The sequence below is a fragment of the Engystomops pustulosus genome, chromosome 1, assembly GCF_040894005.1.
Source record: "Engystomops pustulosus chromosome 1, aEngPut4.maternal, whole genome shotgun sequence".
NCBI classification, from domain to species: domain Eukaryota; kingdom Metazoa; phylum Chordata; class Amphibia; order Anura; family Leptodactylidae; genus Engystomops; species Engystomops pustulosus.
The window spans coordinates 3899587-3923683 of record NC_092411.1 but is presented as its reverse complement, the minus strand read 5'-3'; the positions used below and the strand labels follow the sequence as shown (position 1 = coordinate 3923683).

Below are 24097 nucleotides of genomic sequence, written 5' to 3'. Positions count from 1 at the left end.
TAGGAGAGGGAATTAAACTTATTAAGATAAATGTCTTCGTAACTGATAATTCTGGGTATGGAACATGCCAAAACGGTGTAAAATATGCCTCTAGTGCAACCTCGAAGTGCCGTATCCCCGAAGAGGAGGCACCGTGTCCCCAAAGCAGAAAACGCTGTATCCCCAAAGAGGAGGCGCCGTGTCCCCCAAAGAGGAGGCAGTAGACGCCGGGTCCTCCGAGGCAGTAGACGCCGGGTCCCCCGAGGCAGTGGGCGCCGGGTCCCCCGAGGCAGTGGGCGCCGGGTCCCCCGAGGCAGTGGGCGCCGGGTCCCCCGAGGCAGTGGGCGCCGGGTCCCCCGAGGCAGTGGGCGCCGGGTCCCCCGAGGCAGTGGGCGCCGGGTCCCCCGAGGCAGTGGGCGCCGGGTCCCCCGAGGCAGTGGGCGCCGTGTATCCCCGAAGCAGGAGGCGCCGTATCCCCGAAGACGTGGTATCATATAGTACTTAAAAGGGCAGCAGTAATGTGTAGTAGATCCGCAAGACTGATGGGTGGGATCCTGGGTGCCTGGGTGTATTTGGATGCAGTACCCTATGTATACATTTGTATTTGTGTCTTCACAGAGAAGAGAACAGACAAGTCGGCCGTCTCTGGTGCCATCCGCCTGCAGATTAATGTTGAAATTAAGGGAGAGGAGAAAGTGGCTCCGTACCACGTCCAGTACACGTGTCTACACGAGGTGAGTGCTCTGGGCTGCTCTCATACGGAGACGTCCATTCCCTTCCCATAACTAATGGAAACCCCCGTGCAATTTCTCCAAAATAGAGACGCATGTATAATGATTTTTTAAAGCAAAATTACACTTTATTAAGGGGAACACGGAGAGACAATATGCACATTGAATAAAGTACATAAGGGTTGGTCTCGCAGGACCCGATGGAAAAAGACCAAAAGGGAACATGAGTCCAAAATGAGCAAACAGAGCGCCGTCTCCACAGGAATGTAGGTATAAATGTCCTCAATTTAAGCAAGACACACATACATTTCATTATTCCAGTGTCTTGGTCCCTTAGACCATTGGAAAACATATTTCTGGCAGGAGGTGAGTGCGGGATCCTGTATATGGAGGGCAGGAGGCGAGTGCAGGATCCTGTATATGGAGGGCAGGAGGTGAGTGCAGGATCCTGTATATGGAGGGCAGGAGGTGAGTGCAGGATCCTGTATATGGAGGGCAGGAGGTGAGTGCAGGATCCTGTATATGGAGGGCAGGAGGTGAGTGCAGGATCCTGTATATGGAGGGCAGGAGGTGAGTGCAGGATCCTGTATATGGAGGGCAGGAGGTGAGTGCAGGATCCTGTATATGGAGGGCAGGAGGTGAGTGCAGGATCCTGTATATGGAGGGCAGGAGGTGAGTGCAGGATCCTGTATATGGAGGGCAGGAGGTGAGTGCAGGATCCTGTATATGGAGGGCAGGAGGTGAGTGCAGGATCCTGTATATGGAGGGCAGGAGGTGAGTGCGGGATCCTGTATATGGAGGGCAGGAGGTGAGTGCGGGATCCTGTATATGGAGGGCAGGAGGTGAGTGCGGGATCCTGTATATGGAGGGCAGGAGGCGAGTGCGGGATCCTGTATATGGAGGGCAGGAGGTGAGTGCAGGATCCTGTATATGGAGGGCAGGAGGTGAGTGCAGGATCCTGTATATGGAGGGCAGGAGGTGAGTGCAGGATCCTGTATATGGAGGGCAGGAGGTGAGTGCAGGATCCTGTATATGGAGGGCAGGAGGTGAGGGCAGGATCCTGTATATGGAGGGCAGGAGGTGAGTGCAGGATCCTGTATATGGAGGGCAGGAGGTGAGTGCAGGATCCTGTATATGGAGGGCAGGAGGTGAGTGCAGGATCCTGTATATGGAGGGCAGGAGGTGAGGGCAGGATCCTGTATATGGAGGGCAGGAGGTGAGTGCAGGATCCTGTATATGGAGGGCAGGAGGTGAGTGCAGGATCCTGTATATGGAGGGCAGGAGGTGAGTGCAGGATCCTGTATATGGAGGGCAGGAGGTGAGTGCAGGATCCTGTATATGGAGGGCAGGAGGTGAGTGCAGGATCCTGTATATGGAGGGCAGGAGGTGAGGGCAGGATCCTGTATATGGAGGGCAGGAGGTGAGTGCAGGATCCTGTATATGGAGGGCAGGAGGTGAGTGCAGGATCCTGTATATGGAGGGCAGGAGGTGAGTGCAGGATCCTGTATATGGAGGGCAGGAGGTGAGTGCAGGATCCTGTATATGGAGGGCAGGAGGTGAGTGCAGGATCCTGTATATGGAGGGCAGGAGGTGAGTGCGGGATCCTGTATATGGAGGGCAGGAGGTGAGTGCAGGATCCTGTATATGGAGGGCAGGAGGTGAGTGCAGGATCCTGTATATGGAGGGCAGGAGGAGAGTGCAGGATCCTGTATATGGAGGGCAGGAGGTGAGTGCAGGATCCTGTATATGGACGGCAGGAGGTGAGTGCAGGATCCTGTATATGGAGGGCAGGAGGTGAGTGCAGGATCCTGTATATGGAGGGCAGGAGGTGAGTGCAGGATCCTGTATATGGGGGGCAGGAGGTGAGTGCAGGATCCTGTATATGGAGGGCAGGAGGTTAGTGCGGGATCCTGTATATGGAGGGCAGGAGGTGAGTGCAGGATCCTGTATATGGAGGGCAGGAGGTGAGTGCGGGATCCTGTATATGGAGGGCAGGAGGTGAGTGCAGGATCCTGTATATGGGGGGCAGGAGGTGAGTGCAGGATCCTGTATATGGAGGGCAGGAGGTGAGTGCAGGATCCTGTATATGGAGGGCAGGAGGTGAGTGCAGGATCCTGTATATGGAGGGCAGGAGGTGAGTGCAGGATCCTGTATATGGAGAGCAGGAGGTGAGTGCAGGATCCTGTATATGGAGGGCAGGAGGTGAGTGCAGGATCCTGTATATGGAGGGCAGGAGGTGAGTGCAGGATCCTGTATATGGAGGGCAGGAGGTGAGTGCGGGATCCTGTATATGGAGGGCAGGAGGTGAGTGCAGGATCCTGTATATGGAGGGCAGGAGGTGAGTGCAGGATCCTGTATATGGAGGGCAGGAGGTGAGTGCAGGATCCTGTATATGGAGGGCAGGAGGTGAGTGCGGGATCCTGTATATGGAGGGCAGGAGGTGAGTGCGGGATCCTGTATATGGAGGGCAGGAGGTGAGTGCAGGATCCTGTATATGGAGGGCAGGAGGAGAGTGCAGGATCCTGTATATGGAGGGCAGGAGGTGAGTGCAGGATCCTGTATATGGACGGCAGGAGGTGAGTGCAGGATCCTGTATATGGAGGGCAGGAGGTGAGTGCAGGATCCTGTATATGGAGGGCAGGAGGTGAGTGCAGGATCCTGTATATGGGGGGCAGGAGGTGAGTGCAGGATCCTGTATATGGAGGGCAGGAGGTTAGTGCGGGATCCTGTATATGGAGGGCAGGAGGTGAGTGCAGGATCCTGTATATGGAGGGCAGGAGGTGAGTGCGGGATCCTGTATATGGAGGGCAGGAGGTGAGTGCAGGATCCTGTATATGGGGGGCAGGAGGTGAGTGCAGGATCCTGTATATGGAGGGCAGGAGGTGAGTGCAGGATCCTGTATATGGAGGGCAGGAGGTGAGTGCAGGATCCTGTATATGGAGGGCAGGAGGTGAGTGCAGGATCCTGTATATGGAGAGCAGGAGGTGAGTGCAGGATCCTGTATATGGAGGGCAGGAGGTGAGTGCAGGATCCTGTATATGGAGGGCAGGAGGTGAGTGCAGGATCCTGTATATGGAGGGCAGGAGGTGAGTGCGGGATCCTGTATATGGAGGGCAGGAGGTGAGTGCAGGATCCTGTATATGGAGGGCAGGAGGTGAGTGCAGGATCCTGTATATGGAGGGCAGGAGGTGAGTGCAGGATCCTGTATATGGAGGGCAGGAGGTGAGTGCGGGATCCTGTATATGGAGGGCAGGAGGTGAGTGCGGGATCCTGTATATGGAGGGCAGGAGGTGAGTGCGGGATCCTGTATATGGAGGGCAGGAGGTGAGTGCGGGATCCTGTATATGGAGGGCAGGAGGTGAGTGCAGGATCCTGTATATGGAGGGCAGGAGGTGAGTGCAGGATCCTGTATATGGAGGGCAGGAGGTGAGTGCAGGATCCTGTATATGGGGGGGGCAGGAGGTGAGTGCAGGATCCTGTATATGGAGGGCAGGAGGTGAGTGCAGGATCCTGTATATGGAGGGCAGGAGGTGAGTGCAGGATCCTGTATATGGATGGCAGGAGGTGAGTGCAGGATCCTGTGTATGGGGGACAGGAGGTGAGTGCAGGATCCTGTATATGGAGGGCAGGAGGTGAGTGCAGGATCCTGTATATGGAGGGCAGGAGGTGAGTGCAGGATCCTGTATATGGAGGGCAGGAGGTGAGTGCGGGATCCTGTATATGGAGGGCAGGAGGCGAGTGCGGGATCCTGTATATGGAGGGCAGGAGGCGAGTGCAGGATCCTGTGTATGGAGGGCAGGAGGCGAGTGCAGGATCCTGTGTATGGAGGGCAGGAGGCGAGTGCAGGATCCTGTATATGGAGGGCAGGAGGTGAGTGCGGGATCCTGTATATGGAGGGCAGGAGGTGAGTGCGGGATCCTGTATATGGAGGGCAGGAGGTGAGTGCGGGATCCTGTATATGGAGGGCAGGAGGAGAGTGCAGGATCCTGTATATGGAGGGCAGGAGGAGAGTGCAGGATCCTGTATATGGAGGGCAGGAGGTGAGTGCAGGATCCTGTATATGGAGGGCAGGAGGTGAGTGCAGGATCCTGTATATGGAGGGCAGGAGGTGAGTGCAGGATCCTGTATATGGAGGGCAGGAGGCGAGTGCGGGATCCTGTATATGGAGGGCAGGAGGTGAGTGCAGGATCCTGTATATGGAGGGCAGGAGGTGAGTGCAGGATCCTGTATATGGAGGGCAGGAGGTGAGTGCAGGATCCTGTATATGGAGGGCAGGAGGTGAGTGCAGGATCCTGTATATGGAGGGCAGGAGGCGAGTGCAGGATCCTGTATATGGAGGGCAGGAGGTGAGTGCAGGATCCTGTATATGGAGGGCAGGAGGTGAGTGCAGGATCCTGTATATGGGGGGCAGGAGGTAGTGCAGGATCCTGTATATGGAGGGCAGGAGGTGAGTGCAGGATCCTGTATATGGGGGGCAGGAGGTAGTGCAGGATCCTGTATATGGAGGGCAGGAGGTAGTGCAGGATCCTGTATATGGACGGCAGGAGGTGAGTGCAGGATCCTGTATATGGAGGGCAGGAGGTGAGTGCAGGATCCTGTATATGGAGGGCAGGAGGTGAGTGCGGGATCCTGTATATGGAGGGCAGGAGGCGAGTGCGGGATCCTGTATATGGAGGGCAGGAGGCGAGTGCAGGATCCTGTGTATGGAGGGCAGGAGGCGAGTGCAGGATCCTGTGTATGGAGGGCAGGAGGCGAGTGCAGGATCCTGTATATGGAGGGCAGGAGGTGAGTGCAGGATCCTGTATATGGGGGGCAGGAGGTGAGTGCAGGATCCTGTATATGGAGGGCAGGAGGTGAGTGCAGGATCCTCTATATGGAGGGCAGAAGGTGAGTGCGGGATCCTGTATATGGAGGGCAGGAGGTGAGTGCAGGATCCTGTATATGGAGGGCAGGAGGTGAGTGCAGGATCCTGTATATGGAGGGCAGGAGGTGAGTGCAGGATCCTGTATATGGAGGGCAGGAGGCGAGTGCAGGATCCTGTATATGGAGGGCAGGAGGTGAGTGCAGGATCCTGTATATGGGGGGCAGGAGGTGAGTGCAGGATCCTGTATATGGAGGGCAGGAGGTGAGTGCAGGATCCTGTATATGGAGGGCAGGAGGTGAGTGCAGGATCCTGTATATGGAGGGCAGGAGGTGAGTGCGGGATCCTGTATATGGAGGGCAGGAGGTGAGTGCGGGATCCTGTATATGGAGGGCAGGAGGTGAGTGCAGGATCCTGTATATGGAGGGCAGGAGGTGAGTGCAGGATCCTGTGTATGGAGGGCAGAAGGTGAGTGCAGGATCCTGTATATGGAGGGCAGGAGGTGAGTGCAGGATCCTGTATATGGAGGGCAGGAGGTGAGTGCAGGATCCTGTATATGGAGGGCAGGAGGTGAGTGCAGGATCCTGTATATGGAGGGCAGGAGGTGAGTGCAGGATCCTGTATATGGAGGGCAGGAGGTGAGTGCAGGATCCTGTATATGGAGGGCAGGAGGTGAGTGCAGGATCCTGTATATGGAGGGCAGGAGGTGAGTGCAGGATCCTGTATATGGAGGGCAGGAGGTGAGTGCGGGATCCTGTATATGGACGGCAGGAGGTGAGTGCGGGATCCTGTATATGGAGGGCAGGAGGTGAGTCCGGGATCCTGTATATGGAGGGCAGGAGGTGAGTGCAGGATCCTGTATATGGAGGGCAGGAGGTGAGTGCGGGATCCTGTATATGGAGGGCAGGAGGTGAGTGCGGGATCCTGTATATGGAGGGCAGGAGGTGAGTGCGGGATCCTGTATATGGAGGGCAGGAGGTGAGTGCGGGATCCTGTATATGGAGGGCAGGAGGTGAGTGCGGGATCCTGTATATGGACGGCAGGAGGTGAGTGCGGGATCCTGTATATGGACGGCAGGAGGTGAGTGCAGGATCCTGTATATGGAGGGCAGGAGGTGAGTGCAGGATCCTGTATATGGAGGGCAGGAGGTGAGTGCAGGATCCTGTATATGGAGGGCAGGAGGAGAGTGCAGGATCCTGTATATGGAGGGCAGGAGGAGAGTGCAGGATCCTGTATATGGAGGGCAGGAGGAGAGTGCAGGATCCTGTATATGGAGGGCAGGAGGAGAGTGCAGGATCCTGTATATGGAGGGCAGGAGGAGAGTGCAGGATCCTGTATATGGAGGGCAGGAGGAGAGTGCAGGATCCTGTATATGGAGGGCAGGAGGTGAGTGCGGGATCCTGTATATGGAGGGCAGGAGGCGAGTGCAGGATCCTGTATATGGAGGGCAGGAGGTGAGTGCAGGATCCTGTATATGGAGGGCAGGAGGAGAGTGCGGGATCCTGTATATGGAGGGCAGGAGGTGAGTGCAGGATCCTGTATATGGAGGGCAGGAGGTGAGTGCAGGATCCTGTATATGGAGGGCAGGAGGTGAGTGCAGGATCCTGTATATGGAGGGCAGGAGGTGAGTGCGGGATCCTGTATATGGAGGGCAGGAGGCGAGTGCAGGATCCTGTATATGGAGGGCAGGAGGTGAGTGCGGGATCCTGTATATGGAGGGCAGGAGGAGAGTGCGGGATCCTGTATATGGAGGGCAGGAGGTGAGTCCGGGATCCTGTATATGGAGGGCAGGAGGTGAGTGCAGGATCCTGTATATGGAGGGCAGGAGGTGAGTGCAGGATCCTGTATATGGAGGGCAGGAGGTGAGTGCAGGATCCTGTATATGGAGGGCAGGAGGTGAGTGCAGGATCCTGTATATGGAGGGCAGGAGGTGAGTGCAGGATCCTGTATATGGAGGGCAGGAGGTGAGTGCAGGATCCTGTATATGGAGGGCAGGAGGTGAGTGCAGGATCCTGTATATGGAGGGCAGGAGGTGAGTGCAGGATCCTGTATATGGAGGGCAGGAGGTGAGTGCAGGATCCTGTATATGGAGGGCAGGAGGTGAGTGCGGGATCCTGTATATGGAGGGCAGGAGGTGAGTGCGGGATCCTGTATATGGAGGGCAGGAGGTGAGTGCAGGATCCTGTATATGGAGGGCAGGAGGTGAGTGCAGGATCCTGTATATGGAGGGCAGGAGGTGAGTGCAGGATCCTGTATATGGAGGGCAGGAGGTGAGTGCAGGATCCTGTATATGGAGGGCAGGAGGTGAGTGCAGGATCCTGTATATGGAGGGCAGGAGGTGAGTGCAGGATCCTGTATATGGAGGGCAGGAGGTGAGTGCAGGATCCTGTATATGGAGGGCAGGAGGCGAGTGCAGGATCCTGTATATATCTGTAGGACGGCAGGAGGTGAGTGCAGGATCCTGTATATATCTGTAGGACGGCAGGAGGCGAGTGCAGGATCCTCTATATATAGTCTGATGAAACATAAAGTAGATCCATACAGAACCTATGAGATCCGGGGCGTTAGGCCTTATAGGATCACTTAGATTCAATGAGGTCATCGCCGCTTACATTTTCTGATCCGCTCTTCTCGGCCAGCGCACACTTGATGCCTTTTTCATTACGAGGGATATTGTAAAAGGTGAGCCGCGCGATGTCGCTGCACGTACGATAATAGCAGACGCGGAATAATCGCTGCATGTAAGAACATTGTATACATCTAGTCAGGGTCATCCATTAATATACAGCCCCGTAAACCTAGCGCCGCGCTGCACCCGCCCGCTCCGAGACCTGTATATACAGCGGATTGTATACATTTATCTATTCTCCGTACACTTAGCGGGATTGAGCGAATGATATCGGCCTTGAGAGACCAATTATTACCGATTACTGTGATGTTAGACGCTTTATGTGCTCTGACTGTATGCGGGGATAGTCATTGTGACTCCAGAGCCGCGTATCCTTTACCTATTCTCTGTGCGGATAATATAGGATACACAGGATGGTTGTCCTAAAGCTCCCAGACAAGTATCGGGGGGTGCAGGTTGAGCGTCCACAGGATTGCTACCTATAATTTGGGGAATTCCCATCTATTCTCAGTGATCTCTGACCATTGGGGGATTGTGCCTCTTTCTTCTGACCTCTATGTTTCTGTAACTTCCGGAGTTACAGAAACAGTATATCCCCTAAAGGGAGTGGCAGAGGACTTTAAAGGGGGCGCAAAAATGGCACCACCCCTGCTGATAGGAAATATTCCCAATCCGAAATGCAGAGTCTACCGGCACCGAGGTCAACCGTTAATTGTTTATTAAAAATTACAAAAATGGTGAGTCCAACCTCACAACATGACAACACTGGCGCGTTTCGGCTGTGAGATTGCACCTCTGAGCTCTATATGTAATCTCACACAGTGGGAGGGGGAAGTGCTCCTGCACAGTGTAACAGCCTGTAAAGCTACAACAGAGGGGCTCTGGTAACAACCTCATTAGTCCCTGGATGAGGTCACCCCATTGATGTTACCCTATGAGCTCCCCTCTGTACCTTAGTCCCTGGATGAGGTGACCCCATTGATGTCACCCTATGAGCTCCTCAGTACCTTAGTCCGTGGATGAGGTGACCCCATTGATGTTACCCTATGAGCTCACCTCTGTACCTTAGTCCCTGGATGAGGTGACCCCATTGATGTTACCCTATGAGCTCCCCACTGTACCTTAGTCCCTGGATGAGGTCACCCCATTGATGTTACCCTATGAGCTCCTCTGTACCTTAGTCCCTGGATGAGGTCACCCCATTGATGTTACCCTATGAGCTCCCCTCTGTACCTTAGTCCCTGGATGAGGTCACCCCATTGATGTTACCCTATGAGCTCCCCTCTGTACCTTAGTCCCTGGATGAGGTCACCCCATTGATGTTACCTTATGAGCCCCTCTGTAGCTTAGTCCCTGGATGAGGTCACCCCATTGATGTCACCCTATGAGCTCCTCTGTACCTTAGTCCCTGGATGAGGTCACCCCATTGATGTTACCCTATGAGCTCCCCTCTGTACCTTAGTCCCTGGATGAGGTGACCCCATTGATGTTACCCTATGAGCTCCTCTGTACCTTAGTCCCTGAGATGAGGTGACCCCATTGATGTTACCCTATGAGCTCCTCTGTACCTTAGTCCCTGGATGAGGTCACCCCATTGATGTTACCCTATGAGCTCCCCTCTGTACCTTAGTCCCTGGATGAGGTGACCCCATTGATGTTACCCTATGAGCTCACCTCTGTACCTTAGTCCCTGGATGAGGTGACCCCATTGATGTTACCCTATGAGCTCCTCTGTACCTTAGTCCCTGGATGAGGTGACCCCATTGATGTTACCCTATGAGCTCCCCTCTGTACCTTAGTCCCTGGATGAGGTGACCTCATTGATGTTACCCTATGAGCTCCTCTGTACCTTAGTCCCTGGATGAGGTGACCTCATTGATGTTACCCTATGAGCTCACCTCTGTACCTTAGTCCCTGGATGAGGTGACCTCATTGATGTTACCCTATGAGCTCCTCTGTACCTTAGTCCCTGAGATGAGGTGACCCCATTGATGTTACCCTATGAGCTCCTCTGTACCTTAGTCCCTGAGATGAGGTGACCCCATTGATGTCACCCTATGAGCTCCTCTGTACCTTAGTCCCTGGATGAGGTGACCCCATTGATGTTACCCTATGAGCTCCTCTGTACCTTAGTCCCTGGATGAGGTGACCCCATTGATGTTACCCTATGAGCTCACCTCTGTACCTTAGTCCCTGGATGAGGTCACCCCATTGATGTTACCCTATGAGCTCCCCTCTGTACCTTAGTCCCTGGATGAGGTGACCTCATTGATGTTACCCTATGAGCTCACCTCTGTACCTTAGTCCCTGGATGAGGTGACCTCATTGATGTTACCCTATGAGCTCCTCTGTACCTTAGTCCCTGGATGAGGTGACCCCATTGATGTTACCCTATGAGCTCCCCTCTGTACCTTAGTCCCTGGATGAGGTGACCTCATTGATGTTACCCTATGAGCTCCTCTGTACCTTAGTCCCTGGATGAGGTGACCTCATTGATGTTACCCTATGAGCTCACCTCTGTACCTTAGTCCCTGGATGAGGTGACCTCATTGATGTTACCCTATGAGCTCCTCTGTACCTTAGTCCCTGGATGAGGTGACCCCATTGATGTTACCCTATGAGCTCCTCTGTACCTTAGTCCCTGGATGAGGTGACCTCATTGATGTTACCCTATGAGCTCCTCTGTACCTTAGTCCCTGAGATGAGGTGACCCCATTGATGTCACCCTATGAGCTCCTCTGTACCTTAGTCCTTGGATGAGGTGACCCCATTGATGTTACCCTATGAGCTCCTCTGTACCTTAGTCCCTGGATGAGGTCCCCCCAATCATGGACTCTCCTTTGTTCCTCCAGAACCTGTTCCATCATCTCACAGACATACAGGGCAGCGGAGTCGTCAAGATCCCAGAAGCAAAGGGCGACGACGCGTGGAAGGTTTACTTTGATGAGACGGCACAGGAGATTGTGGATGAGTTTGCCATGCGCTATGGAATCGAGTCCATTTATCAGGCCATGACGTGAGTATAGGGGGGACCGGTTTGTTTTCATATCCCCTTTGCATGATTTGTACGATGAGAAGTAAATTGTTGAGCTGCAGTCTGCAGATTTTATCCAAACTAAACTAGAAGCCCCCCTCAGGTAGGGTATGAGATGGCACTTCTTAAATTCCCTCTTTTAAAAAAAAAAAGAGAAAACTCTTGCAAAGCCATATGCAAATGAGCAGAGATGAGTTATATTTGCCTGAGATGAGTCAAGGATTGAGGCTGCAAGGGGAGTGTCAACTCAAATGTCTTTATCTTTGGCTTTATAGAATCTAGAAACATTTGCCATTCGTCATGTGTCGTTCTTAAAGATCTGATCTGAAAGATGAGATTCTTATCTGGTTTCTCTACAGGAAAAAAAAAATTCCTGCTCTGTTTTTCAGCTGTCTTTTTCTTCACTTTTGTAGCACCCAGAAACCACAAGTCATGCCATTTAAAAGATGAGATTCTGATCTTTAAAGTGACACCTGAAGCATGTTTCTATGTACTAGAGAACTGAAGATAGGGGGTGACTTGGCTCATCTCAGGCAAAATATGACTCTTCTCTGCTCTTTGTCAAATGATTTTGAAGATTTTTATAGGACATTTTTATATCTTATAGGAAAAAGTAGGCAGAACTCCAAAAGGGAATGTTTAACAAAAAAAATGGGTTTTAATTCATCTCATGTGTTATGTTCCTTTATAGGGGGACAATGGATATGTGTGACATGTATATATGTATAACACATACAACAGGGACAGGTCTACATTTTGGGATCTTCAGGCCGCACTCATCTTTCTAAATCTTGAGAATTTCACTTCCAGTTTTCTCGGAGGATATAGTTGGTTTAGTTTTTGAAGCCTGAATGCAGGTAACCTTTGCCTTCTGGAACAATTCCCTAATTTCGTATATAAGGTAGCTGCCCTGTGCTGACAGGTAGGGATGAGAGGAGTAATCCCAGTATTGGACATACACGCGCTTCCACTGCATCGTTCTCCGCTAATGAATGCGAGCCTGGAGTACAGGTATTAAAGGAAATCTACCATCAGAATCCATCAGGATAAACCAGGGACACTTCATCACAACCGCAGTCACGGTGCTTGGATTTATCATCTTAGATTTGTTATCCAAAGCTTCCTTCCTTCTAAAATCAACTTTTAAAAATCATGCTAATGAGGTTGTTACCAGAGCCCCTCTGTGTTGTAGCTTCACAGGCTGTTACACTGTGCAGGAGCGCTTCCCCCCTCCCACTGTGTGAGATTACATATAGATGGTAGTGCATAGTGTTCAGGGAGAGACAGTGTAAAAACCTGTGAAGCTGCAACACACAGGGGCTATGCCAACGCCCCCAGAGCCCTTTGGGTTCATTAGCATAGTTATAAAAGTTTATTTTAGAAAAAGAGGAGGAAATGGATAAAAAATATAAGCAGATACCACAATCACTGTGCCAGGATCTAGGAGTATTGTCCCTGGTTTATCAGGATGGAGTGTGATGGGAGATTTCCTTTTAAAGGACACCTACCACCAGGATGAAGGATTGTAAACCAAGCACACTGACATACTGGTGTGTGCTACCTCTGGTAGGATCTGCTCGCTTTTAGCTTCTCATGCCCTGGTTTGTAAGAGAAAAGGGCTGTAAAATTCATGCAAATGGCTCCATTAAAGGGCACCTACCACCATGATTCATCCTATAAAGGTAGATCAGGTGGTAGGTGGATGAATGGGACGTGAGGATAGACCTTTTTTGGGCTAATCCTCACGTCCCGGCTATCTTTAAGAAAACTTTAATCAGTGGATATGTACATTTTTTTTAAGCAGCTACTGGGGCGCGGAGTAAACGGACATGAGGCTGCACATCACTGCTACTCCACGCGATTAGTATTTGCCGATTAGTTTTACAAAATTTACCTACAATTTTCTTAAGCCCTTTCCATATTTGTACACATGGAATTGGGACAACCCCCCTATACCAACAGCCTAGAGAAGTTGTGTCCTCCTCCCCCCAGAGCTCGGTGCACGGACCGGACCCCCGCTACCCGGATAGGTGCCGGTTACATGAGATGGGGATAGCTCGTTAATGTTTGGTTGTTGTAGGGTTACAGAAATGTCTCCCAACTCTAGAGTCCAAGCAATATAGAAGCCTCTTGTGTAACTATTCGTTATTTTCCATCTGATTTCCGGGTTGGAAATTCCTTCACCGTCACCGGCTCTCCAGCACTTTAGAATCCGCGCATGGTGCGCCGTGCCCAAGTGCGGTGCGCCGAGTTATAAGTTGATATAACTTCTAATTCTGCGATAGGGGCTTTGTTCCCCTGACAATATGCAATATGCTCTGGCACCAGCTCACCCTGTATACGTGTATAAACCTACCACGTTTAAGTGTTAGGTTTCCTTTAATGTAGGGAATAATTAGCGGAGTCAGCGGCACATTGTCTGCTGTGATCTGTAATAAACACTGGATGAATCTCCCATCGTCAAACTGTGAACATCACTTCAATGTTATGACATTATCCGGGCCGGCAGATACGGATCACACCGCACAACGTGGCGCTCGCACCTCATCTTCCCTGTGTGATCCCCGGATTGCGGCTCGTCGGCTCCATTTATATTCCAGTCCTGCGCTGCGCTGCGCTCCTCTCCGCCGCCGTGACATTTCACTTTAAATGTTCTAATATTAGCCGTAAATGCTGCGGAGCGGGTGATTAACCTTCTGCTGCGGGATAAGGGGGATGTCTGCGCCATTTCTCTGTGGCTGGTGAGACTCCGGCTCATGGCACAGGTCGGGGTCACTCGTCCAGGTCACCGTCTGGGCAGTGAGATAAGGTGCAAGGAAATGCATTTATTAACCAGTGTAAGAATATACATAGCAATTCCTGAATATAATGTGATATTGGGGCATGTGATATTTACTTACCCGGCCCATTCGCGATCCAGCGGCGCGTTCTCTGCGCTGGATTCGGTTCCGGTCGGGATTCATTAAGGTAGTTCCTCCGCCGTCCACCAGGTGGCGCTGCTGCGCTGGAGTTCACCGAGCCAGGCTGAGTGAAGGTAAGTGCAAGCTCCGTGACAGATTTTTTGTTTTAAATGTGGCGGTTTTTCCGAATCCGTCGGGTTTTCGTTCGGCCAGGCCCCCCCCCCCCCCCGATTTCCGTCACGTGCATGCCACAATCCAATCGTGTGCGCCAAAATCCCGGGGCGATTCAGGGGAAATCGTCGCAAATCGGAAATATTCGGGTAACACGTCAGGAAAATGCGAATCGGGCCCTTAGTAAATGACCCCCATTGTCTCTATAGATGTGGTGAAAATCTACCGACTCTCAAGGAATGCAAAACCTGAATTATTCCCCTTGCGGCACACAAGCTGCTAAATACAGGTTACGTCTGATAAGGAGCCAGTGTAAACATAAGAGCTGTGCTCCGAAATTGTAAAATGGTTCCAAAACTAGCAATCTAGGACAGAGACCTAGCAGCTCTGACTCCCCTCTGGGGAAGATGCAGATTTCCAGTCCAGATTTTGATAGATTCTGATACAAATAAGCAAATAAGTACACAGAAGCATTTTCCTTTGCTGTATATTTTTTCTCTTCCCGTGGTTAATGGTTTGTCTAAATCCACATTCTCTCCACTCGTGTAGAAAGCAGATAGATAAGGAGAAGCCGATAAAGTTTCTAGTGGCTTAACTCCTTGCAGACAGATACCAGATAGACTTTGCCATTTTGAAGGAAATCTACCATCAGTATCCATCATGATAAACCAGGGACACTTGCTCATAGATCCAGGCACCGGGACTGTGTAATCTTCTTATATCTGTATTTGCTATTCATGGCCTCCTTTCTTCTAAAATCAACTTTTAAAATTATGCTAATGGATTATAAGAGCCCCCCCTCTCTCTCTCTGCTGTAATTTCACACAGTGGGAGAGGGAAGTGTTCCTACACAGTGTAACAGCCTCTGATGCTACAGCACGGAGGGGCTGAGGTAACCATGCCAGAACCCTTCTGGGTCATTACCATACGTATAAAAGTTGATTTTAGAAAGGAAGGAGGCCATGGATAACAAATATATTAAGATTACCTCAGTCCCGGTGCCTGGATCTACAAGTAATGTCCCTGGTTTGTCAGGATGGATTTTAAAGGTAGATTTTCTTTAAAGAAATTAATTATCAAGTTAATATACATGTGTAAGGAGTTAAGCTTTACCCTCCTCTCCTTATCTTTTAGCTGTGTATAGACAAGACATGGGACAGGACATAGAAGAATTTCTCTTAATAATGTTTTTTAGAAAGTTTACTATCATCACCTGTGTTATTCATCCAAGAAATAAAATTAAATGTGGAGTCACCCTTTAACTTCTCTACAGCACCACCAATGGGGAACTTGGGTAATGCACAGCATTCATAGCCATCATTGTGATACATTGATACAATTGATTTTTCATCGCAGCTCTATTGTATCATTGTATCTAACAGCGCAGACTCCTGAGTGGGACCCTCCATCTATTATTTCTTCTTTCTTCTCTTTTCCAGACATTTTGCTTGTCTTTCTTCAAAGTACATGTGTCCCGGAGTCCCAGCGGTCATGAGCACCCTCCTCGCCAACATCAATGCCTACTATGCCCACACCACGGCCTCCACCAACGTGTCTGCATCAGACCGGTTCTCTGCCTCCAATTTCGGGGTACGTGCTCCCCGGGGTATATTTAGTGTTCCTGTATATTCCGCTCCTTGTCATATCTTATATGTAATCACTAGATTTCTCTCATCCTCTACAGAAAGAACGATTTGTGAAGCTCCTGGACCAGTTGCACAATTCCCTGCGCATCGATCTCTCCATGTACAGGGTAAGATCCGCAATGACACAACACAAAAGCCCTGATTGCAGAGCGTGAGGCCCCCCAAAAATGATCTCTTATCTCCCCCCGTGTAATTAACCAAGTAAAAGAAGAAAAAAAATCAGGCGTCATGAAACACAGAGCAGAGAATGTGTGATTAGTGCGGCTTTTCTTTAGGATGAATGAAGATACAGCAGCAGCTGAGATCCACCTGTGACAGGGGGGTCATTATCTAAAGGAAGTCGCTATCTGCCTCCCCAGAGACCTGTAATATTGTTGTCTTCTTCCTGAGCCGAGATGAGAAGTTCTTCTGTACTGTAGCTGCTTATTAGATGATGATGAAGATATTTATGCAGAATGTGAAAGGAATCCTGGTTCAGAGCCTGTTCATGAGAGTCAGCTATGACTATGACCATGAGAGGTCGTGATAAACACACTTATCCCTGCTGTACACGTCTCGGCACTGCTGTGCACGTCTCGGCACTGCTGTGCACGTCTCGGCACTGCTGTGCACGTCTCGGCACTGCTGTGCACGTCTCGGCACTGCTGGGCACGTCTCGGCACTGCTGGGCACGTCTCGGCACTGCTGGGCACACACAGGGACACACCCGGCAATGCTGGGCACACACAGGGACACACCCGGCAATGCTGGGCACACACAGGGACACACCCGGCACTGCTGGGCACACACAGGGACACACCCGGCACTGCTGGGCACACACAGGGACACACCCGGCACTGCTGGGCACACACAGGGACACACCCGGCACTGCTGGGCACACACAGGGACACACCCGGCACTGCTGGGCACACACAGGATCACACACAGGATTACTCTGATCAGTCACTGCATAATTGACAATCCTGACCTAGAAGAGCCCTGACTGCTAATCATATAATATGGAAGCCCCAGAGGTGCTGATGACACCCGGGAAGAGGAGCTGTTATACCCGACGCTCCCTGACTAATACAACATGGATCATTATCAGAGACTAATTGTACAGCGTCTCCATAACACTGCTGAATGCTAACACTAACACCAGCATTTCCGTTATTCCGGAACATAACTGAAGACAAGTCAGTGACCGCCCATTGTTATGACAAATCATTGATCTGTATCCAATGTCTATATTTCTTCTATGTATTCTATCTATTCTATCTAATTATTTTATCTCTCTATCTCATAGCTATCTCCTATATCTCTCTCCTATCTATGTCTGTCTATATATATATATATATATATATATATATATATATCTCATATCTATCTATCTCATATCTATCTATCTATCTATCTATCTATCTATCTATCTATCTATCTATCTATCTATCTATTTTTCTATGTCCTATCTATCTCATATCTATGTATCATCTATCTATCTCATATCTATCTATCTATCTATCTCCTATCTATCTATCTATCTATCTATCTATCTCCTATCTATCTCATATCTATCTATCTATCTATCTATCTATCTATCTATCTATCTATCTATCTATCTATCTTCTATCTATCTATCTCCTATCTATGTATCATCTATCTATCTCATATCTATCTCCTATCTATCTATCTATCTATCTATCTATCTATCTATCTATCTATCTATCTATCTATCTATCTATCTATCTATCTCATATCTATCTCCTATCTATCTATCTCCTATCTATCTATCTATCTATCTATCTTCTATCTATCTATCTATCTATCTATCTATCTTCTATCTATCTCCTATCTATCTATCTCCTATCTATCTATCTATCTCCTATCTATGTATCATCTATCTATCTCATATCTATCTCCTATCTATCTATCTCCTATCTATCTATCTATCTATCTTCTATCTATCTATCTATCTATCTTCTATCTATCTCCTATCTATCTATCTATCTATCTTCTATCTATCTATCTATCTATCTATCTTCTATCTATCTATCTATCTATCTATCTATCTATCTATCTATCTTCTATCTATCTCCTATCTATCTATCTCCTATCTATCTATCTATCTCCTATCTATCTATCTATCTATCTACTGTCTATCTATCTATCTATCTCCTATCTATCTATCTATCTATCTATCTTCTATCTATCTCCTATCTATCTATCTCCTATCTATCTATCTATCTCCTATCTATCTATCTCCTATCTATCTATCTCCTATCTATCTATCTCCTATCTATCTATCTCCTATCTATCTATCTCCTATCTATCTTCTATCTATCTATCTATCTTCTATCTATCTATCTATCTATCTATCTATCTATCTTCTATCTATCTCCTATCTATCTATCTCCTATCTATCTATCTCATATCTATCTATCTATCTATCTATCTCCTATCTATCTATCTATCTATCTATCTATCTATCTATCTATCTATCTATCTATCTATCTCATATCTACGTTTCGGCCTCATCCGAAGCCTTTCTCAAGGCTTGAGAAAGGCTTCGGATGAGGCCGAAACGTAGCAACTTGGGAATAAAAACCACTTGATTTTTCCCACAACATTGGAGTGCCGCTTTTTTTCTATTTTTATTGACCGTGGGGCCTAGCCTGCCCGTTTGAGCGTGCACCCACCAGGATTTGTTAAAGCAGTGCCGCTGAGAATCTTTTCTTTTCTCTATCTCATATCTATCTATCTATCTATCTATCTTCTATCTATCTCCTATCTATCTATCTATCTATCTATCTATCTATCTATCTCATATCTATCTATCTATCTCCTATCTACCTATCTCATATCTATCTATCTATCTATCTATCTATCTATCTATCTATCTATCTCATATCTATCTATCTATCTCCTATCTACCTATCTCCTATCTATCTATCTATCTATCTATCTATCTCCTATCTATCTATCTATCTATCTATCTATCTATCTCCTATCTATCTATCTATCTATCTATCTATCTATCTATCTATCTATCTATCTCCTATCTATCTATCTCCTATCTATCTATCTATCTCATATCTATCTATCTATCTATCTATCTATCTATCTATCTATCTCCTATCTATCTATCTTCTATCTATCTATCTCCTATCTATCTATCTATCTATCTCATATCTATCTATCTATCTATCTCCTATCTATCTATCTATCTCATATCTATCTATCTATCTATCTATCTATCTATCTCATATCTATCTATCTATCTCCTATCTACCTATCTCATATCTATCTATCTATCTATCTATCTCCTATCTATCTATCTATATCCTATCTACCTATCTCCTATCTATCTATCTATCTATCTATCTCCTATCTATCTATCTATCTATCTATCTATCTATCTATCTATCTCATATCTATCTATCTATCTATCTCCTATCTATCTATCTATCTATCTATCTATCTCCTATCTATCTATCTATCTCATATCTATCTATCTATCTATCTATCTATCTCCTATCTATCTATCTCATATCTATCTATCTATCTATCTATCTCATATCTATCTATCTCCTATCTACCTATCTCATATCTATCTATCTATCTATCTATCTATCTCCTATCTATCTATCTCCTATCTATCTATCTATCTATCTATCTATCTATCTCCTATCTATCTATCTCCTATCTATCTATCTATCTCATATCTATCTATCTATCTATCTATCTCCTATCTATCTATCTCCTATCTATCTATCTATCTATCTATCTATCTATCTATCTATCTCATATCTATCTATCTCCTATCTACCTATCTCATATCTATCTATCTATCTATCTATCTATCTATCTATCTATCTCCTATCTATCTATCTATCTCCTATCTATCTATCTATCTATCTATCCATCTATCTCATATCTATCTATCTATCTCCTATCTACCTATCTCATATCTATCTATCTATCTATCTATCTATCTATCTATCTATCATCTATCTATCTATCTCCTATCTATCTATCTATCTCATATCTATCTATCTATCTCCTATCTACCTATCTCATATCTATCTATCTATCTATCTATCTCCTATCTATCTATCTTCTATCTATCTATCTTCTATCTATCTATCTATCTATCTCCTATCTATTTATCTATCTATCTCCTATCTATCTATCTATCTATCTATCTATCTCATATCTATCTATCTATCTATCTATCTCCTATCTATCTATCTATCTATCTATCTCCTATCTATCTATCTATCTCCTATCTATTTATCTATCTATCTCCTATCTATCTATCTATCTATCTATCTATCTCATATCTATCTATCTATCTATCTATCTATCTATCTCCTATCTATCTATCTATCTCCTATCTATCTATCTATCTCCTATCTATCTATCTATCTCCTATCTATCTATCTATCTATCTATCTATCTATCTCCTATCTATCTATCTCCTATCTATCTATTTCCTATCTATCTATTTCCTATCTATCTATTTCCTATCTATCTATTTCCTATCTATCTATCTCCTATCTATCTATCTATCTCCTATCTATCTATCTATCTATCTATCTATCTATCTATCTATCTTCTTTCTATCTATCTCCTATCTATCTATCTATCTCATATCTATCTATCTCCTATCTATCTCCTATCTATCTATCTATCTCTTATCTATCTCCTATCTATCTATCTATCTATCTCCTATCTATCTATCTATCTATCTCATATCTATCTATCTATCTTCTTTCTATCTATCTCCTATCTATCTATCTATCTCCTATCTATCTCATATCTATCTATGAGCTCTGAGCTGTAATTGGTTACTATAGGTAATGAGTATAAGATGCTTATGTGTAAGGTAACATAAGTAGAGATAGAGACTAAGAGACGGGCAGGGAGCGCGCGCGAGCGAGAGAGAGACGGGCAGGTAGCGCAGGCGAGCGAGAGAGAGACGGGCAGGGAGCGCGAGCGACAGAGAGAGAGACGGGCAGGGAGCGCGAGCGACAGAGAGAGAGACGGGCAGGGAGCGCGAGCGACAGAGAGAGAGACGGGCAGGGAGCGCGAGCGACAGAGAGAGAGACGGGCAGGGACCCGAGCAAGTGAGAGAGAGACGGGCAGGGACCCGAGCAAGTGAGAGAGAGACGGGCAGGGACCCAAGCAAGTGAGAGAGAGACGGGCAGGGACCCGGGCAAGAGAGAAAGATGGAGAGTCAGCCCTGTCATCATCTGTTAGAGCAGGGGGGGGGAGGTAGAGATGAGCAGACCCAACGTACCAGTTGAGTTCAGGCAGGTGACCTGGTGCCCCCCTGGCCATTCATTGCTAGTTGCTCGGGCATCAGTTTGGCTGCCAATATGTCTGGCTGAAACCCAATGGGAATGTCTGTTGTGCTCATCTCTATCTGTGTGGGTCCTGGGTGCTGCCCCTCCCACTAGTCTGATATTGAGGACATATTCTATGGATGCAGTATCAATGTTTTAGGCTTCATAAAAACCCCTTTAAATTGAAAACTAGAAGAAATAAATTACGTTCCCTCTCCCCGGGGCTTGTGTGCATTGTTAGATGCGGCATTAGTCCTCGCATGGCTGCCTCCTCTTCTATTTATAGCTGATGTGGCAGCATTGTGTGATTGAAGGGTTGCACAGGGCACAGCTCTTCTCGTCTCCATCATCCGCTATGTGATCTGTGCTGGAAACTCTCACAATCTCTTCCTCTGACACACATCCTGGGCCCATCCCTACCACAGCTGGTCCTGCCGATGGCAGGAGGTTGTCAGCGGGTGGTGGTGGTTGTCGGTGTCCTACTTGGGCGATGTGACTCTACGTCTCGTCTCCTCCATTACTGCAGCGTGCATTCGGCGAGAACGTAGCGTGCCAGATAGATCTTGGCACCGAACTGGACGTACAGCGTTTACCAAGCTGTCCGGGTGTTAAATAATGAAACATTCACCATCTGCTCTCTAACAATTTCCAGAAAATCTCAGGTTTGATTTCTAGGACCTGTAAGATTTGTGGTACTTCAGGTGTTACATGTATGATAGATGTGGCATCAGGACAGCGCCCTCCACAGGGGATTATTTTTACAGCAGTCATTACCTCTGAATAGTCGGTGATTAGGATTCCCTGTGGGTTTATGATGTAGCCGCCGCCAGTTTAGATCCTTCACTTACTTATATGTGGGTTATATGAATGTTAATTGATCAGATGCATCTTAAACCACCATTCACACTCTATAAACTGATGACATATTGTAAGGACCTCAGCAGTCTTCAGAAGGAAAAGACCAAGGTAGCACTTATATAGATCTCAATACATTACTGCACATTTCTGCCACCACTAGAGGGAGCTCCAAGCAGACAGATCGATACATCTCCCTTTTGAACGTATTTATTAGTTTGTAGCGAGTGCCCCTAGTGGCGGTAGAGGAAGTTTTATGGTTAACACAAGGTTTTCCATGTTTTTTTTCATATAAGGCTTTCTCGTTTCACAGGACAGTGCAAGTAAAAAAAAATAAAATTTATCTTCTCTTTTTTCCATAGAATAACTTCCCGGCGAGCAGCCCGGACAGACTGCAGGATTTGAAGTCTACGGTGGATTTACTCACCAGCATCACATTCTTCCGCATGAAGGTGAGTGACGGCTGGAGACCAGCGGAGGCCGAGGAACTGCAGGAGATGTAGCCACAAAATACCGAAAATATTCCTAGTAGTATATTGGTTACTGGGGCTCTACCAGGGGACAAGTGTCCTCCGTCACTCCAGCTGCCAAAATCCTCAAACATGAAATTGACTTTTGGCTTCTTTAATCCTGATATCTGACATGACCGGGGGATTAGGGGACAGTGAGGAGGCCCCAGACACATTTCATGGTCAGTCTAATCTCAGAAAAATTGTAGGGCTCAGATATCTCAAAATTGAGGCCACCACAGGGTGCGGCAGATTACTGAGGCCCGGTCTCCATAAATCCGGTGCCCCCGCCCCCCCACCCCCCCCCTGCGATGCTCCGGAAGTGTCACCGGCTTTTTTAGGTGCAGCTTTACTATACAGCGTGTGACAATTCTGTTGAGTCTTTGCATGAAATTTGTCGCAAATACATGTGTAAGGTCCAACAATGTTCTGGCCCAACAGAAACCTATTTACTAAGGGTCCTGCGGCCGCATTTCCGTCAGGCTTTCCAACTTTTCGGGGATCGCGCCGCCGGGACAGGGATTTAAAAGGGGATTGTGTCGGACAATCCAACGGATTTGGACAAACCGCAGGATTTAACATTTTAAAATGTATCGCGAATCAAACACTTACATGCACTCCGGCAGACCTGAGCGGGGAAGCGACACATGCAGGATACCGGACGCAGGATCTTAGTGAATCGCAGCAGCTGTGCATTCTTGCTGGGGAACACACCTCGGGGATCGCGCAGGGACTGGTAAGTAAATATGCCCCAATGTGTCTGCGGGGCCTAAACCTTGCTACACTAAGAGCTGCACCTCTTTTTTTTGCTACATTTTTAGACAATGAGGCAAAAATAGTGCATTTTGTTGGTGTGAATATATACAGCAAAACCTGGAAAATAGATATCAACACCCTCAGGCTAAGCTCACACCTATATAACATTGTATTATTCAGCGCTAATTCACATTTTGTAAAAAAACAATGTAGCTATCCTCCCGCCTGGTGCTTCCCCCCTTATTCCCTCCTGCCAGGTCCTCTCCTCCCCCCTTATTCCCTCCCTCCAGGTCCTCTCCTCCCCCCTTATTCCCTCCCTCCAGGTCCTCTCCTCCCCCTTATTTCCTCCCTCCAGGTCCTCTCCTCCCCCCTTATTCCCTCCCTCCAGGTCCTCTCCTTCCCCCTTATTCCCTCCCTCCAGGTCCTCTCCTCCCCCCTTATTCCCTCCCTCCAGGTCCTCTCCTCGCCCCTTATTCCCTCCCTCCAGGTCCTCTCCTCCCCCCTTATTCCCTCCCTCCAGGTCCTCTCCTCGCCCCTTATTCCCTCCCTCCAGGTCCTCTCCTCTCCTTTTATTCCCTCCCTCCAGGTCCTCTCCTCCCCTTTTATTCCCTCCCTCCAGGTCCTCTCCTCCCCCCTTATTCCCTCCCTCCAGGTCCTCTCCTCCCCCCTTATTCCCTCCCTCCAGGTCCTCTCCTCCCCCCT

The 24097-nt window shown here is 48.1% G+C and overlaps 1 protein-coding gene across 9 annotated transcripts in view; it reads left to right on the top strand.

Moving 5' to 3' along the window:
* The window catches only part of UNC13B (unc-13 homolog B), a 295618-nt gene that overhangs the window by 219354 nt on the left and 52167 nt on the right, over positions 1-24097 (top strand). For all 9 annotated transcript variants that reach the window (XM_072132773.1, XM_072132775.1, XM_072132774.1 and 6 more), the window contains 5 exons: positions 598-713; positions 11053-11216; positions 15745-15895; positions 15990-16058; positions 22493-22582. In XM_072132773.1, the coding sequence (XP_071988874.1) occupies positions 598-713; positions 11053-11216; positions 15745-15895; positions 15990-16058; positions 22493-22582 (590 nt within the window). The remainder of the gene's footprint in view (positions 1-597; positions 714-11052; positions 11217-15744; positions 15896-15989; positions 16059-22492; positions 22583-24097) is intronic.